This window comes from Ixodes scapularis, unplaced genomic scaffold (assembly GCF_016920785.2).
Source record: "Ixodes scapularis isolate PalLabHiFi unplaced genomic scaffold, ASM1692078v2 PGA_scaffold12__126_contigs__length_90152505, whole genome shotgun sequence".
NCBI classification, from domain to species: domain Eukaryota; kingdom Metazoa; phylum Arthropoda; class Arachnida; order Ixodida; family Ixodidae; genus Ixodes; species Ixodes scapularis.
In genome coordinates, this window is record NW_024609838.1 from 44,515,148 (window position 1) to 44,534,038 (window position 18,891).

General features: G+C 47.6%; 1 protein-coding gene across 2 annotated transcripts in view; it reads left to right on the top strand.

Annotated features, from left to right (window-relative positions):
* Positions 1 to 292: 292 nt before the first annotated feature.
* LOC8034846 (probable RNA-dependent RNA polymerase SHL2) overlaps positions 293 to 18,891 on the top strand; it is a 48,565-nt gene continuing 29,966 nt past the window's right edge. The window contains exons 1-5 of one of the 2 annotated variants that reach the window (XM_040217889.2): positions 293 to 566; positions 2,310 to 3,875; positions 9,040 to 9,291; positions 12,915 to 13,098; positions 17,668 to 17,925. In XM_040217889.2, coding sequence (XP_040073823.1) covers positions 2,340 to 3,875; positions 9,040 to 9,291; positions 12,915 to 13,098; positions 17,668 to 17,925 — 2,230 coding nt within the window. In that variant the 5' untranslated portion in view covers positions 293 to 566; positions 2,310 to 2,339. The remainder of the gene's footprint in view (positions 567 to 2,309; positions 3,876 to 9,039; positions 9,292 to 12,914; positions 13,099 to 17,667; positions 17,926 to 18,891) is intronic. The other variant, XM_040217890.3, reaches the window with a different exon arrangement.

Consider the following 18,891-nt stretch of genomic DNA (forward strand, 5'->3'; position numbering starts at 1 on the left):
ACAGTGCCAAACAAAATCGGACTCTTTATTTTTGTGCCCTTTGCCGTCGTAAGCACATCGTCATACGATATGCCGACGGCGGTGAACGTGAACTTTGGTCGAATAGCCGGAGCCTTCTCTACTCCCTCCCCCATTTCGTCCCAAAACTGTCAAAATAAATAGGCCCAGAGTGACCAAATGCAGCGCGCCGCCACCTTGCGCCAGCATCGTCGCTAGCGCATCTTGCGCGGCGCCGCGACGCGCGACGCTAGCACGCGTGCGGCAATGCCAAGACGGATGCGTCTGCCGCTTTGCGGCTCTGCGGCGGCTCTCGTCGAGTGCGTTTGCCGCTTGAGCCAACGTTGGCTTGAGCGGCTTGAGAGGATTGGAGGCCAACCAACGATGACGTCATGGGTAGGCCTTGTCTTCACAACCATCCGAAGTTCCGAACTCATCGGTTGCTTGTGTCAGCACGTGGATCGCCTGTAGAGTTTCGCTTTTCCCCTTGACGATTGTTCGAGATGGAAGCTGACCGGGAAGATCAAGCACCGTGCGCCGACCGTACTTCAGCCCGCTGATTTCACTGCGTAAGTAGGCGTCATGTCGCTCCGGTGCTCTTACGTCGTCTTTTCGAGATCTCCTAAAGCAAGTAGCAGGGAAGAACGAAGCGTTCCGAACTGCCTGGGAAATGGAGCGCGCGCTTGTTCGAAGGTGCGCTTCGTTTCGAACGCTTCTTCAATGCCTCTACAACGGCACGTTTGAAGAAGCTGTATCGTTGGGTGGAAAGGTGTGCTATCAAAATCTATCGTAAATGTATATATAATATCCGCGACTAAAATATCTTACCCCGAATGGAGCCGACCAAGTGACTTTTGTTTAGGGCGACCGCGACCGCGACCGGTTCGTGCGTTGACAGATCTCGATAGATTTCCGAATATTTGTAACATGGCTGAAATATATATAATCAGTGCTTGAAATCCATTTAAAACTTAAATTTGTGACCCATTATTATATGTATATATAAAAAAGAAAGGTGAGAGAAAAAGTGAAAGCCGTTTACAAATCCCTGTAACGCCGAATTGGAGCGCAGCTCTTGAGGAGGAGGAGTGAAGGGTACTGAGGGGAGGGTAGACCCCTCCCCCTTCTCCTCCTCCTCCCCTCATTCTTTAATATGCTCCGGGGGGGGGTGTCACGTGACTTCGGGGAGGGGGTCACGTGACCTCGGGGAGGCGTGACCTGGGGGTGACCTCAAGGCCACGTGACCCCAAAGGTGACCCCCACGTGACCTTGGGGGTCACGTGACCTGGAGGGGTCACGTGACCTCAGAGGGGTCACGTGACCTGGGGGTCACGTGACCTTGAGATGACCTTGGAAGGGGTCACGTGACCTTGGGGGTCACGTGACCTCGGGGGTCACGTGACCTTGGGGAGGCGACCACGTGACTTGGGGGTCACGTGACCTTCAAAGGGTCACGTGGGGTCCTTGGGGTCACGTGACCTTGAGATGACCTTGGAAGGGGTCACGTGACCTCGAGGGGTCACGTGATCTTCAGGGGGTCACGTGGGGTCACGTGACCTTGAGATGACCTTGGGAGGGGTCACGTGACCTTGGGGGTCACGTGACCTTGGGATGACCTTGGTTACGCCGACGCCGACGGCGACGCCGACGGCGACGGCGACGCCGCTCAAGCCGGGAACGGGCCGCTAAGAGCTGCGCTCTAAAACAAAAGGGTAGACTAGCTGCGCACATCGCAGCACAAACAAACCCCCGCCCTCCGTCCCTCCCCCTTACGCGCACTAAAGAAAAAAAAAAAAGAGAAGGTTTTGCGTGATGTCATGGCAGTGGCGTAGCATTTAAGGGGGGGGGGGGGGGGGCTGGACTGAAGCCCCATAAGCATTGATCCCTCCTGGCTACGCCACTGCGTCTGTCACAATGACGTGACGTCGGTGTGATTTTACATTATGATGTCACAATTTATGTTACGTGACATCATATATGACATCATAATGTCTTGCACATGGTGTCATGTATAACGTCATGAAGTCGTGTGGCACCATCACATGCATGCGAATCTGACATCACGTGACTTTGTGAATCACATCATTAAGTTGCATGACTGATGAAGTCACGTGATGCCATGTTATGTGATATCATGTGACACTGACAAAATTGAGGCAACATGCTATGGACACAAAATTTCTGAGGCTATTATTATACTATGCTTTAAAAAAAAAAAAAAAAAAAAAAAACCGTCTAGTACACATGCTAATGCGAAATTGCACTTTTTTTCGATCCCATAATGACATCCATTTTTTACCGTGTTCTCCCAGGGTTTTGAAACTGCCACACTGTGACAAGACATGGCTCATTCGAAGCCCCTCACTTTCTCCCTCCACTGGAACCAGGAAGGGTGGGAGAACCCAAACACCTACACTTCGGCATGCCAGCGCGTCTTTCGCATGCTCGAGCGGGCACACAACCTAAGAGTCCAAACCTCCGAGCCCCTGCGGAAACTGAACAACGGCGTCTACAATGACCAGACATGTCAGGTCTTGTGCACGATCCAGACGAGCCCATTCCCAGATCTGGAGGCGTACGACGTGATACGGCGGCACTGGTGCCTGGCTGGCAAGATGCCCGCCTTCCAGGGACGTCTGCAGTGGCTCGTGCCAGACCGCAACAGGGGCTTTCGGCGTGGAGGCACTCTCTATGAAAGCATCCAGTTGTCTTCCATGTCTTTCGGCACTTTCGTCGGCTTCGGCATCTTTGCCGAGAGCCACAAAATTGACACCATTACGACATTCCCCGGGTACACGCTGACCTGCACTTTCAAGCATGGCGAAAGGATGCTCCAAGTCCTGCTTGAACTGAGGCACAAGTGTCACAGGCCGACAACCTTGTACCGACTGACTGTTCCGTATGGGAGCATCCTTCGCGTCATCATCGACGACTGCGTGGACAGGTCAGCCACTACCGACATCTTCCTTCATCTCCAGACTTTCCCACTGCTCTGCAAGAAGGTGGAGCCGCCGAAGACCTGGCGCATACAGCCGACGAACCCTGAGCACTTCTTTTTTGATAGGGTCCTGGAGCTTGGCTGCTCTTGCGTCTCTCTGTTCGAGAGTCAGGACCTTGGCGGCAACTCGGTTATGAAGCTGAGCTTCCGGCATGGTCAGGTCGAGCGGAAGGTCGTCGACCGGCTCAGTCGTCGCTGCAAGAGAGGCACCACGTTTGCCTATGCTCCGATGCAGACTCGCGAAGTCGGATCCCAGCTGAAACAGGCTAGGCATTGGTTCAATGTGACGCTGATGCCTCACTTGAGCTTTTCCTGCTGCTATGCCCTAAACGCCGTGCTCCAGCAAGGCAATGACGCGGTGGCGCAGATGGTCCTGTTGCAACAGCAGGCATTCCACAACTTTGTGAACAACCTGGTCGATTTCGCGAGGGCCAACGAAGGTGCGCTCGAGCAGGCGCTTTTCTGCATCCGTTCTGCCATTGAGGCGCGGAGCATCGTTAATGTCCACGTGACCTTGCCGGAGCTGTTCCGCAAGTTCTGTCTGGCGTACGTTCCGCCCAAGGTTCCGCGGGGGTCTTGCCTGGTCCGACGCGTCTTCGTGACGCCTTCATGCGTCTTCTTCCTGCCGCCCAACGTCCACTCGGAGAACCGGGTACTCCGTTGCTTTGACGCCGAGTATGCGCTCCGAGTGTCCTTCCGCGACGACAACTTGCAGCATCTGTCGCATTCGCTCATGTTCCACCGGCAGAAGGAAGAGATGGTCGATACCATCGTGGCCAAATTCCTTCGCACCGGCATCGAGGTTGGTGGCAGGCAGTTTAAGTTCCTGGCGTCCTCCTGCAGCCAATTGCGGGACCACGGAGTGTGGCTCTATGCAATGGTAAGTCAGATTAATTTTTGTTTTTCATCTGTGCAACGCCATCTAGAAAACGTGGCCTGCACCTTTACCCCTAAACGTCGTTGGTTCTTTGCAGCGCCGCCTAGCTTGCGTCAGCGTTGCCGCCAGCGCATTTTGCGGCATTTCGCGACGCCAGCATGCGACGACGCAAAAACAAACGCGTCTGCTGTCTTGCATCGACTGTTGACGAGCTTCGGCGTATTTGTGCCGCTTGGGGCGGGTGGGGGGGCCACTTTTGATGACATCAAGACCTTGTCTCCTAGGTGGTATATTGATCCGTGATCTACAGACATTTCTTTAGTTCTTTTTTTTGATGTTCGATTACCTTTCAAAGTTTTCACAGAAATTCACAAAAAGAAAGGTTTAGCGACTCTACTTCATGCGACTCGGTTGTGTGAAAGACCCTTCTCGTGCCTTTTCCTCCTTGCACCTCTATGGCATACTACTTTGTTTTCACCACAAAGATCTGTTATTAGGTCATGAGTTTTGAGTGGAGAACACGTTGCCACATCCTGTAATTCTTAGTCTGTTTTTCTTCCACTAGCCTAATGCTTACCCTCTTTTCTTAAAATAAGAGAGTAAAAACAAACGCTGTGTATGCAACGCCACAAAAGGTATCGGCACGAGCTCGTACAGTTTTAACTAACGTTTTGTTTCCACGACAACCTATGCATGTGAGGTGGTAGCTGATGCTATATGCTTATGCCAGTATGTTGGCAAGTTATATCTGTGGAATACAGTTTCATACAGTGCTGGCAAACTGGAATAATGAGTCGCTTCTCCTTTAAGGGGGACATAGCCTCGGAATTCAAATTTTTCAGAAAAAAAAACATTTTTTCAAAAATAATATGTTTATATTTATTAACTTCCAAAGAATGGTTTCAGAAACTTTCATCTATATAAACATGCACGATATATCTCACAATAAATTATTTTCGACATGTCGGCAGCCCTCCGAGTCAGCAGGGAGCAAGTTTTTTACGTGTTTTATTTAGCGCTGCTTCATACTCATTTAACATAGCCAGAACATCTTGCCCTTATTGGAAGCACCATTTACTCTAGATTTAGCTTGTAGAAGCTTTCAAAGTCTACACGTATCAATGACCAGGAGGATGCGATACATCCAAACAGAAATAATTCTGAAAATTTGGTATGAGCAATATTATTAGTTGAGACCTGAAACAGGGTTTACAATTGGTCCTTCTTGGTGATGTGATATTATATCATCTTCAGTAACACCCTTTCACAGTATCTTCAACTTCAGATCCTATTTCTGCTTTGCTGCTCTTCCTTAGTGTGATTTACCTTATAGTTCTTGCCAGTTTATCTGTCGGAGAATGCCTGCTACAAAAGCTAGCATGCCTACAAACAATGCAAACTGGTAGCTATTGCCAGGGGAACAACGAAGTCTCAAAGAGGAAGGTGCTAACAATGCGCCAGGTGAATTTTGCCTGCCTCGGATTCATAGAAAATAAAGAAACCTAAGGTTGAAGCTTCAAATGCATTTTTCTCAGTTTCACTTTTTGACAGGAAATGTGGTATGAGGAAATGTATCATTGGACATTTTGAAAGTGTGAAGATTTCATTCAGTGGTGTCCTCAACTGAAATTTCCCGAGGAACAAGTTAAGGTACTCATAATCTGAAAAAGCTAAATTCTTCATGACAAAAACTGAATATTTTAAAACGCAGAAAGTTGTTAAAATTGTTTGCTCTTTTTGGGTGTTATTGTTTTTCTCTAGAATTACATTTTCTACAATTAATTTTTACCTTAACTTGCACTATGGGTATTCTACTTCCCATTAAACTAAACATTTTGTGGTTTTCAATTATTATTCTTATATACATTTCCTAATAAAGTAACTTTTTTCTGGAGCTTGTTATAGTATGTTGTAGAATTGGCCTATAAGGCTGAAACTTTAGATGTCATCAATCCTAGTGGGTTTCAATTCACCCTGAAAGTTTCAATCACTTTGAGACAATGGTTCAAAAGTTGACCCTCTCAGGCCATGTCTCCCCTTAACATACTTGTCGATATTGTTGGTGGTCACTTCATTCCTTGGTCGTCTCGCGGGCTCCACTGTCTTGGTGCCAGTGCAGAGTGGGTGCAATGGACCCTTTTGAAAAGTGTTTGCCATTAATATCTCCAATCAATCATTCCCTTAACTGGTCCCAGTTTAGCCCTACCTGTTTCCCAACTGGGAGTGGTCAAATGAGTTACTCCCAATCGGGAATGATTCCAGCCAGATGGTCCTAGCTGGTCCCTTTGCTGGTCCCAATGGGACTTCATTTGGTTCCAGCTGATTTACTGTTGGGACCAGTTAGTCCCAGCTGAAGCCAGTTAAGATTTCAACTGGTCCCAGCTAGAAATTTTTGCCTGGTGTACATAAAGTGACCAGACGTCCCGATTTAGGCAAGACAGGTCCCGTTTTTCCGGTTATGGTCTCGCTGTCCCCCCAGCGTGCTTGCGCCGGGCCGCCAGCGCCGGCATTTTCTCCCGCTTCGGCTGCCCCGAATCCGGAATAGATAAAAACACAGTTACCGTAGGATACCGCGCATTTGCCCATACCACACTAAGCGCCCATACCCAAATTTGTAAGATCTGAGAAAATATGCGCAGTACATTGATATGTATAATTGATGACCGGACAAGCACCCATCCCCTAATTTTTCGCGATTATCTGTACATTTTGAGTGGGCGCTTTCCCCATATTTTACGGTAAACGAAAGTATCACACCAGTGAGAGGTTTCTTTTCCTGGTTACCGTAAAATACCGGGCAAGCGCCCACTCAAAATATAGAGATAATAACAATAAAATGGGAGATTGGCGCCTATCCGGTCATCAATTTTATATATATAGATGTTCTGTGCATATTTTCTCAGATCTTAAAAATTTGGATATGGGCGCTTAATTTTGGAATGGGCGGATGTGCGGTATTCTACTGTAAGGAACAAAATATGCTTGGCAAAGAAGATGCTGATGTTGAAGGTTAATTTGCATATGACATCTGAACAGTACTATGGACATAGTATCTACGAAAATGAATACTAAAGAAATATTCCAACTAAATGTATTAGATGTGCATACCAAACAGTATGCAAATAGCAAGGAAGAGAAATGTGTACGGTGTATACGAAATAATAAAAAAGTGTGATTTGTAACCGCAATATAAACTTTTCAAGTCTTGCAACACAATAATCCCCCCCCCCCCCCCCCTCTTGATACGCGTCTTGCTTTGGGGCCCGAGAAAAATGGTCACTTTAGGTATGCAGATAAAGAAAAGTAGGACAACCTCCTTTTACAAAGCCCTCTACTCTTTCTACTTAGCAGAGAGAATGCTGGAGAGGATGCAGGTGGAGCATCTATTCTGTTTAAATGAAGAGCGGACGGCTCTGGGGGAATAGTTTGTCCTGCTTTTTTTTCACCAGCAACTGCATGTCTGTAGTAGCTGCTGTGCCAAGTATCCAATTCCACCATTGTTTGATCATGTGCCCTGAGCATGCATTGGACATGTGGGGTGCATCAGTCAGCGTTCGGCGTGAGCTCGGCTCAGCTCGCATAAAAAACTAAATCCTGCGTTGGCGTTCGGCGAGGACTCGGGGGGTGGAGGGGGGGGGGGGGGTCGTTTCTATCGTGAATGCGTTTCCTGGAAACATGTTTCAAACAACTTTTTTGTTGATAACATTTCATTGACACAGTTTGTCGACGCTCTATGTTTCGTGGAAGCTCGTTTCGTGAGCACATGCTCCTGCGAAGTTTTGTTTACAACATGTCTTTTTACTGAGCAGCGAAAAGCTACCGCGTGATTCACTGAGGCATGTTTACCCAAGCCTTGCCCCCCCCCTCCCCCCCCTTTCCCCCCCTTTCCCTTCCCTCCTTTCTCTCCCCCAAAAACCAGGCAAGATATGCAAGACGTTTCTTGCGATAATAGCAGGCTTGTGTTCGACAAAGCGTCGCAAGGTCTGTCGATGAAATGAACGTGGGAAGCCTTTTGATGAAACGAACCATCAATGAAACGTCGCATGTTGTCAACACAATGTGTTGGTGAGACGTCGTTTCATGAACTGATTGCCGCCAAAGGACTCGGATCCAAGCACATGCATGCTCCGTGTCCGAGAAATGGCGTCTGCCAATGTTGTGTGATGGGGTTTTGAAAAGGGTTTATTGACGATTGTTTAGAGTAGACAATGCGACTTCTCTAGCTTTAGATACAACCTCGGGAAGCTCGTGCAATATCTTGTTCTTGCACTGTCACAGACTGTTTTCACTGTTAACTGGCCACAGGAAAAGCAGCGATTTTCAAAGGGTCCATGCATACGCTTTTATTTTCCTAACCAATTTCCATATGGAGCTATATGACAGATCAAAATGTGGCCAATTAGTTGTTCTTTCAAAGGAAACCGAGGTATAGTATAATGTATGTGGGACAAAAATTTTAAAATTTTTGTTCTTGAAACTAATGTAGATGTGGAAGGCGTATAAATGCCGAAACCTCTACAACTGTGTGAAATTAAACAACAAAAACAGAAAAATTCACAATACACAAAATGTGCCCCATAACCACACCTATATCACTTCAGAAAGTCACTGTACTCTAACTGACATTCTTTATTTTTACAAAAAGCAGAAATCACAAAGTCTCTTGTCTAGAAAAACTAAAACCACATAACCAACCACTGCTGCTTATTGCTTCTTTTTCTTAAAACATAATCTTCTTGGACCCTCCCCTCTCCCCGACCCCTCCTCCCTGCGTTGGCCCTCAACGTTTCAGGGGTGGGCTATCTGACCCTACACCCGAAGGAGTTTGAGGCCCATGCACTCTGTGAATAACAGGCGTGTTTACCAAGCCTTGCACCTCTTCCTCTCTCTCCCTCCATAAACCAGGCGAGGCGCAAAAAAGTATGTCAGGAAAAGGGAGAGTTGTGCTCGACGAAATGTTGCAAGGTGTGTCGATAAAACAAACGTACATACAAAGTCTTCGACGAAAGAAATTGTCGATGAAACTTCGCACGTCGACGAAACGTGTTGATGAACCGTCGTTTGCCCAACTGATTGCTCTTGTTTCTCCAGTGTAACATTCCCAATTTTTTCCACAGCTTTTGAAATTTGCGGGATGTGTTGAGCTTGTCTTGCCCCCTGCGTCCAGGACCGACAAGGCTTTACGGCAGAGTCGATCCGCCGCTGGATGGGGGACTTCAGTGCCATCCCCAACGTGGCCAAGAAGATGGCGCGGATGGGCCAGTGCTTCTCCTCAACGGAGGAGTCTGTCAAGGTACCGCTCCACGGAGGCAACATGGAGGAAGTTCCGGACGTCGTCGGTGGGGTGCACCCTGTCTCCGGGAAGGAGTTCACCTTCTCCGACGGCATTGGCATGATCTCCACATCGCTTATGCAGAAGGTGAATTTGATCAGCCTTATTTGTGGCATTATCTTGCTCAATCGAGCTGTAAAATAAAGCCCTTCCATTTAATACGAAGCTCCGAGACACAGATATGTATATCTTAACTACAGTAGATCTTGCGCTGTAAAACAATTTGGAAAATGCGACGCCTGCACATAAAAAGTTCAAACTTCCATCGAATGTGCACTGAGGCAGTGTATTTTAGCTGATTTCCCTTTCTATAAAAAAATGAGACTGACAAACTTGCCACGGTCAACGGTGGATGGGTTGGCAGACGACCTGAGTCATCGATGCTTGTAACAGTGGCTCCATCTGCTGATAGATGCAGCAAGGAGACGACAGTCGTGTCGTCTGCCCGCTGTGCCTATGTTTAGGGGTTAAAAGCGCTAAAAACGACGGACGAGTAGGATCTTACTCTTACACCATGCGTGGTGTAAGAGTAAGAATTGTGATAAGTGACGGTTGGAACTGAATCGGATGTGTGTCTTGTTGGTTTTACGTACGTATGGTTTTTCCAATAATAAACCAGTTGCAAGTAGCGCTCTGTGGTGTGTGTCTCTCCTACTCGTCCGTCGTTTTTAGCGCTTTTAACCCCTAAACATGTTCAACCAACTAGCCCAAATCCAAACCCTTCTGCCGCTGTGCCTATCGGGAGATGGCGTGCCACGTGTTCCAAGCATCGTTAACTTATATTTGTCTGCGAACCCATGTGATATTGACCGGGAAAGGTTTGCTGGTCTCATGTTTTACGAAAGGAAAGCTATATCTTTTAAAACATTATCAGCTAAAATACACCACCTCAATGCAAATTCAATGAAAGTTTGAGCTTTCTATGGGCAGCATAGATTTTTCCGGCTCGTTTCACAGTGTAAGATCCACTCTAGCCACGCTATATTTGCGGAATAATGTTTATGAATCCAGCAGTAAAATGAAGCATTTCTGTTTAATACAAAACTGTGAGGGTGCTTTTTTCGATGCCGTTCTTGCGCTCCAGCCATCTTGAATCGTCATCTTTCTTTTCTTTTCGCGACACACTGAGATGCACGGAGAAACTACCTTGTTCTGCAACACAGACTTCATCTGCAAGTTGGTGTGCAGAGGGGGCAGTTGTCTGTTCTATAGAGTCACCCTACGCTTCAGGGTACACTTTGGCCACTTTTGCCATTTGTTGTTGCCAGTTATCTGAAGCTTTTTCTGAAACAGCATGAAACGCTTTTCCACCCTCCAGAAATGTTAAAGAAGTCTGCGACAGAGCAAGCAAGCCGGAGTCTCCTTGAAACTGTAGCTATACAGTCTAAGCTCATTACAACAGACCTGGTTACAACAGACATTTGGATATAACATATGGATTTGTGAAGTTCGGTTGGTTTTCCTCTACATACCATTGACCAAACATCATATCTGCATACAACATACTCCTTTTACAACAGACCAAAATCTTGGTCAAAATCAAGGTCTGTTATAACGAGCTTAGACTGTACTAGCTTCGGCAGTCGCAGTTTCGAACCGTAACTATTTCTCACTGCACTTAGTGCAGTGATGCGATTGCTGCACCCCTGAAAGATGACTTACCCTTAATTTCGACATGATTTCCTACTTTTTCAAAAACACCAAAAGATATCCATCCCTCTTTTGGTTGAAGGGCCCTGGCCAATGGTGACCTCGGTGGAAATGGTGTTACCTATGATGGGAGACAAGCGAACATTGCTGTCATCTTTGCCCCACTGCCCCTAGCTGCGATCACAAGTTTCACAGGCCACAAAATCTAAAATCATGTTGTTTAACACCTAAGACTGTGGTGCAGAAAAGAACACAAAAGCTTTTTGTCTAAGGAAGAGACACAGAAGGGAACGTCTCAAACTCGGCCAACTGGTTTATTTCTCAAGCATCCTATATAAACCCACACAGCCACTCTCAACCACCTTCTCTGCAGAGATCTCCTTTGTTGAAAGCATTTTCAAATACAAAGAACATACACATACGCAAGAAACCAAACGGTCTAACCCACAATACCATCGTCGTCAACCACCTTCGACTAAAAGTTTTTTTTTCTTTTCTGCGCCACAGTTTCAGGTGTTAAAAGACATGATTAACTACCACCAGCTTACTTGCGCACTTAGTCTTTTCGCAAAAGCTGCCATCTTTAATTTTATTGCCCAACGGAGTTGGGCAAAAAATAAACCTCACCCTATCTTGATTGGATAATCTCCTAATTAGGAGGGGGGGGCACTTGCTCGGTATTTTACGGTAGCATTCTACTTTTTTTTATCAACACCGAAAGTTAGATTACTCCTCACTTTCATCTTAGTACAGTCGAACCTCGATATAACGAACTTCAATGTAACGAAATCCTCGATTTAACGAAGTATTTTATTTTTCATAATTTCTTGCCCATAGGTTCCATGTATTTTTAGTCCCTATATAACGAAGTCTATTTTGCTGCTATTTCAATATAACGAAGCGCCATTGCCATAGAAGGCAATAAATAAATCAACTCTAAAAAACAACTTCGCAAAAAAATTGTGGTTAAAAAAAAAAATTATGCGCAAACGCGAGCGCTTGATAGGTTACTTCACGGGGACAGGCCTTCCAACGTTCCTAGGCTGCCCGAGGATGCGGCGCCGGTAGCGCCGGCGAGGCATGCGGCAAGCGGATTCCGCGGGGCTGGCCAGAAAATGCCGAGCAAAAAGTTAACACGGCATAACAGCATCACCACTGACATTCACTGATCATCATAGTCCACTGTACCGCGGGAGCCAACTTCAGCGGGGGAGCGACGTGATGGCGCGACCGCGCGATAGGGAGCCTCCCTATCGCGCGACGCGACCGCACGGGCAGTGCCATCTAGGAGAAGACCGAAAAGACCGATTATCGTCTTGCGACCGTGATGTAAAGCAAAGGCGCAAGCACACTGTGGGCGCAAGGGGGCAAGTAAACTGTGCGGTCAAGAGTACTGTGTAGGTTGGAAACATTGGCACCGCTTAAACCGCCTAAACTAAACAGCTTTATTTGTTAACCGGGCGGTTCACTTACGTGCTTGCTGCCATAAGGAAACGTAAAGTTCTTTCTTTGGATGAGAAAGCAAACGTTTTGGACGCCATCCTGAAGAAACTGCCGAGATCACGAGCACTCGGGAAGCGCTCGACGCAATGGACGTACTGAGGAGGTACACGGCGTCGCATGGGCAGCAAGATGCCGTGCAAGCGCTCTGGGCGCTCGAACGCCGTATTGGCCGTATGACGCCGCCGACGCCGCTGCTACTGTCGGACAAGGCGCAAGCAAAACTCGCGGACTACTTTGCCCCTAAATAAATGTCATTTTCGGTGAGTTTTCATACCCGTAAAATGTTTCGGAATTTTTTTTTCGCATGCTAAAGCCAAATTTCGATTTAGCGAAATTTCAATGTAACGAAGTAAATTGCGAATTTTACCGACTTCGTTACATCGAGGTTCAACTGTAGTTGCTTTCGATTTTAGGTCGGCTATCTCTTCAGACAATGTGTAGACATGCCAGGTGGCATGTCTAGAGTTTTTTTTATTGCTTGTAAACCTTATCGTCTATCATTAGTCCGACAGTGAAGTGATGAGTGAGCCGGATTTTGTTGGCTTCCCGGTCTGCAGGTGTGCAAAAAGCTGGATTTGTCCGAAGTACCTTCGGCCATCCAGATCCGCTATGCGGGCTACAAGGGCATGCTCTGCGTCAACCCAGAACTGCGGGGCGACAAGCTGGTGTTGCGGGACAGCATGCGCAAGTTCAGCTGCTCAAACTCCGACAGCCTCGAAGTCATCAAAGTGTCTGCCCCACGTGCGTCTCCACTTCTTCTACTGCCTTGTTTGGTATAATAGGTGGTACCTATGACACAATGCAGGCAGAGTTTAGTAGAATGGCAGGCACCATATACAATACGAGGATATGCTACAGACACGTTTCAAGGGGGGGGGCATGGGGTGCGGCCCCTTCAGTTTTGCTGGGGCCTCCTCCCCCCCCTTCCCCTTCCTTGGAATCAAAATCCTGGCTACATGCCTCATATGCTATACAATATTTCATCTTGTTATAAATGTTTGAATTTTCGAATTGTGGTATAGAAGAATATGCTATTCGGTATTTGCTTTGAGATTAGCTGCAATAGTCATGCCTTTCAAACTGTTGATTGCAGCGGGTTAGCCGCGTTGGCTGCGCTTCTCTGAGCACCTGTGCACTGCAAGGAAGCAATACCCACGAAGCTTGCGGGCTTCATGGGTATTGCTTGCCTGCAGTGCACAGGTGCTTGATGAAAAATGCACTCGACGGGCCTAACCTGCCGCCATTATGCAAGAGTATCGTATTTTCTGGTGTATAAGACGCACCCCTCCCCCTTTCTGCAAGTTTTTAAGTAAAAATTAGTATATAAGACGCACCTCTGTATAAGACGCACCTATATTCACGCACTTGCTGCGAAGAAACTTCATGACGTGTGCTTGCGCAAATATCGTGAAATGCCATACTTACCAATTAACGTCTCAGAGCACTAGTAACTTGAGAACTCGCAAACTTCGTGTTTTCTTTTTTTCTTTTCTTCGTTTTGTTGACTTTCTTTTTTTGTTTGTTTTATTATGGAACTCTAGTTTTGGAAGGTTGACTTGCATTTGACACATCATTTGCATTGAGCTGTCATAGTAGTTAAAAAAAGACTAATCGGCATCAGCAGAAGTTCTTTCAGAGTTTGCGAGAAAGAAAAAAAATATGCACATAATACGCACCGTTGTACAAGACGCACCGCCGAAAATTTTATAAAAAATGTGCATCTTATACACCGGAAAATATGGTATGCGTTTTGCAGTGATGCCTTGACAACCAGCATTCGTCCTTCATGTTTTTTTTTGTCAAACCTAAAATGGAAGGAAATTATGTTTATATAACAAGCAGATTTATTAATCCCAACAAATGGGTTAGCTGCAAAAAATTTGTTGTTTACATGCCACAGTTCACATAGTAATATTAAAATTAACTGAGCTTAGAAGTGGTGGACAAGTGGATGGTTAGAAGCAACCTTCATGAATTTAGCTCGTTCATTTAAAAGCAACACGGCCTAGAAAATTAAATTTTTTGCAATAAAATGTTTTTTTGCAAACTGCTTTATTTGGGTTCACAACTTCTGAAGAGCATTTGCTTGAAATTTCGTTCATGTCCACTGCATAGTAATCTTGTTATAGATTATTTTCTGTTCGCCGGTGGTGCAAGAAACAGTGGAACGACGGAGTGCGCGCGAAAGAAATTGCAATGTTTATCTTTATCTCGGTAGGGCTCCGCGCATGCTAAGCCTAGCAAGGAGATTGCATCCTCGTTTGAAAGCCTGTTTCTCGTATTTTTGGCGCTGATGCATCTCTTCGTTTGATGAACTAAGAGCACTGTGTTGACGATTAGGCTAGTTGGTCATTCATATTAGCGGAAAACAAGCAGCGCAAGGACAAGGCCAGAGTAGAAGGCGGTAGACACACACAGCGCTGCTTTCAAGTTGTAAACGTCGACTTGAGGTAAAAGGTGCTGTGTGCTGTGTGTGTCTACCGCTGTGTGTGTCTACCGCGCTGTGTGTGTCTACCGCCTTCTACTCTGTCCTTGTCCTTGCGCTGTTTGTTTTCCGCTAAAGAGCACTGAAAAACGCTTAAGAGCCCAAGTTGAAATTGGCACGTTTTTGCGAGAAAATACGTTACACGCCCCTATAGGCAGAAATAATGAAACCTAAGCTCCTATTGGCACCCACAGATCGAAAGCTTGCTTGTAGAATCCGGTCGCAATCATGTATTGCTTCTTGTTTTGGAACCTGCGTCGCCTCTTTTTTTGCTTTGATTTTATTTAGTTTTCATCGTTGATCTTCAGTTTTCATCGTGAATTTTTTGGTGAAGGATATGCCTGTGGTGAAGCCATGAGAGCGACAAGGCTTTAGCTGCCGCTCGCGATTCACGAAGCCGCAAGGACTGAGCAATGGAAACCGCGCGACTGCCACCGATGAAAATGCTTCACTGCCACAGACACCTTCACACGGTGTCGACAACGGAAAGTGGTATTGATGGCGTTCGAGTGGAAAGATGAGCTTTTTATGAGACTGGCGAAGGCAGTGGGGACGCAGAAAATGATGAAGACGCCGAAAAGTCTTCCGGCGACAGTGCGGCTGGCTACCTTTTAGTGAGCATATCATCTTTGCGAAGCTTGATAGAAGTGCTTCTCTGTCCTACATGCCGTGCCGTGCCGTGCTTGCGATTTGAAACTACAGGAAAGCGTTGTCAGTACGCATCTGACGTTCTCTGTCGTGTGCCCGGGTGGCACTCAGTTTGTCGAACAACTTCTTGGCGAGTACCGACTTTTCATCGAAAGACACTTTAGCAAATGGTCAGCCGCCGTGAAGCGGCGTTCACGGGTGGGCCAGGTGGATTAACATTCTTGTAATGAGCCGCCGCAAAGCAGCATAAATGCAGGCCGGGGGGGGGGGGGGGGAAGAAGGAGGGAGGAGGAGGAGGAGGAGGAGGAGGAGGAGGAGGAGGAGGAGGAGGAGGAGGAGGAGGAGGGGGGGGGGGAGGGAGGGAGGGAGGGAGGGAGGGAGGGAGGGAGGGAGGGAGAGAGAGAGAGAGAGAGAGAGAGAGAGAGAGAGAGAGAGAGAGAGGAGGAGGAGGAGGAGGAGGGGGAGGGAAGGAGGAAGGGAGAAAGGGCCTGAACATGACGTTTGCCAACAAACGTCATGTTCAGGCCCCGCCTCCACTTATCCCCTGTGCACGCACACACCCACACGCACACACTGCAGCTGCGGCCTGACTTTACATTCCGGTGCCGAGGCACTCTCGCCCCGAAAGCCGCGCCGAGGAGGTGACAACAAAGGGTCCACTGTCAGCCCGGTAGACAACGTTGGCCAAGGTAGTGCTGATCCGTCCATTAGACGGCGTTGTGACACGAGAAAGGGTTTGGCTGGATCATCCTCAAGTGGCGTCCGAGGATAATCTAAACCGAACGCGCCCTCACGGAAATCCCGCAGCTGGCGCGCCGTCACCCGGAATCCTCGCCCGGTAATCCCCCCGGTTCCCGCGTCGGCTGACCCCGTTTCGGGCCAGCGTAATCGCAGCCAGAAAGAAGGGTCCGGCTAAGCCTCGCGCCAAGGTGTGGCGACGTCAACACGGTGGTCCTCCGTAGAAAACCGCGGCATCCCCTTGTCGCCTTTAGCTTCGTTTCCGGGCACAGCTGACCGGAGCCACGTGGCGACGATACTCAAGGCGTCCACGGTGCCGGTCGGATTAAATAGAGATGGTCTGGTCCGGGGGCCTTTCACAACAAGATTTCAACCAATTTCACCCAGCGGTTCAAAAGTTGACCCTCCTTTATGGTGCAGGGTAGTGAAAGACTGAAAGAAACTATTTGATATTCGATTAGAAAATATTCGGCCCAAAATCACTATTCACATCGAATTCGCTTCGAATTTGCTTTAAACTTACTTTGAACTCAAAATGTACTATTTGAACATGCCCAATAATCTTAAAGTCACTGACCGAATAAAAAGGGCAGGATGTGTCTTTCAAACGCCAGGCCTCCAGCATGCACCCCATGCCTTCCTCTGTGCCTTGGCTGCGCATGCGTACTTGAGGTGGAAGAGATGCCGAAGCATAGTTGAGGGTAGGAATCTTGCGCTCGACGTGGGAGACCCGAAGCTCTTTCCTGCCATTCTCGCCTCTTCAGTGGCTATAGCGTCGTAAAGGCTTACGGGGGGCCAAACCCTCTTGCTCGTTGCACTTGCTGTAATTTGGACATTGTTCCTCGCTGCAAAACAATTTTCGTACTCCTCGTGGAACCCAACTAGTACTGGTAAACACTACAGTTTATTGCGGGTTGAGAGCAGCGAGACAGGCCTCCCACGAAACCCCTCTCTTTTTACTTTATCACTGCGAACACTGGAGAGGAGGAAATCGCCGACCATGGCAAGTGGACAGCTATGTGGGAGGGGCTTGTCCTGCCATTCCAGAGCTGCAACAGGACGTAGTACTTCCCTAAGGCTGCGGTCCCACCGCCGATGCATCGTGCAAAAGACGCGGCGTTTGCTCCAGATAGGATGACATAAGTATATGAGGATACGCCGCAAGCAATTCAATTCAATTTAATTTTTATTTTCAGATCAAGTCATACAAAATAAAGAGCATTGTTTGCTTTTTACGCATGTATGCTTTGAAGCTAGGTGTCCGCAAACTGGTTTTGTATCACCAATGTGATAGGTTTGTTATAAGAGGAAGAAACATTCCTCAGACTGTGTCTGCAGACTGACTTTTGCGTGACGCATCAGCAGCTGTTACTGCAGCTTAACGGGAATGTCGGAAGTTTCCATCCGTTCTAACTCTATGTGCCCTTAACTGTATCCAGGCACGGTGTACCTAAATCGCTTCCTGATCACCATCCTGGAGCAACTTGGCGTCCCCAGCCGCGTCTTCCTCTGCCTGCAGCAGAAGATGATGCTGACCTTTGCAGACGCCCTCGTCTGCGAGAGCACGGCGCTGCGCGTGCTGTGCACCTATGTTGGCGGCACTCTCCCTTTCCTGCGTCTCCAGCAGAACGGGTTCTGCCTCACCCGCGACCCGTTTGTGCGTCTGTTGCTCTACACCGTCTACAGGAGCACCATGGGTGAGCGGCGGTGTCGCCTGCAACTATTTTGGCCGGGCTGATGCTGATACTGGGTGTGGGCTTCAAACATTCTGGTTTAAAACAGCACGACAAGACAAGGACAAAGTAGAGACGATACAGACGCTGCCGCCGTCTTGTCGCGCCGTTTTAAACCAAAATGCTCATCAAACTAGTCGAACATACCTTTTAGCGAGCTTCAAGGCAGATTTTGAGCAAATATTTTGTTCTTCTGAACAAAAATAGATTGTATGCATGCCCAATAAATCTTTAGCGATCACTTGCCTTCCATATTCTCTGCACTGCAATCCGTGGAGTACTCGTTTGTTTAAAGCCACGGTCATACCGTTAACGCATCGTAAAGAAGACACACTGCAAACGTTGTTTAAGGCATATATTTTGCTCCTTGTATGACGGTCCTGTCATGTTGGTCATGCAAGAGCTGTCCACAGACATGCTCAAAGCAAGTGTATGTACGAAGCAAACGTGACTCGAACATGCTTGAGGCAGTGTCTGCAGACGACTCTGTCATTGTGTCTACAGTGAACACTGCACCTTTTGTATGATGTACGAGCGGTGTGATCGCCTGTGGCTTAAAGGTTTTTCGCAGAGTGTGCTACAGTCACCGACTGAATGAAAACAGTGGGGTGTCTATTTTGATTGAATGCCCGGCCTCCGGCACGCGCTTGTGGGAGATTCTGCTGTGCCGTGGATGCTCGTGCACGTCCAAGGCTCATGACACTGAAGTGTTGCCGAAGGTGGGGAGACCATGCTGGAAGGGGTACAACTGAAAGACCTCCCTGCCGTTTTTGCACTCTCCAGGACTTTGCGGAGTGCAAGTTCGTCTGCTTCTTGCCCAGGGGTTGCGATGATGTCGGAACGCCAAACTCTTATTGGCTGATTGAAAAGAACAGTGGGTAGATCTCGAGGCGTAGCTATCATTGAGGTCTACCCGCTTTCATTCAAAGC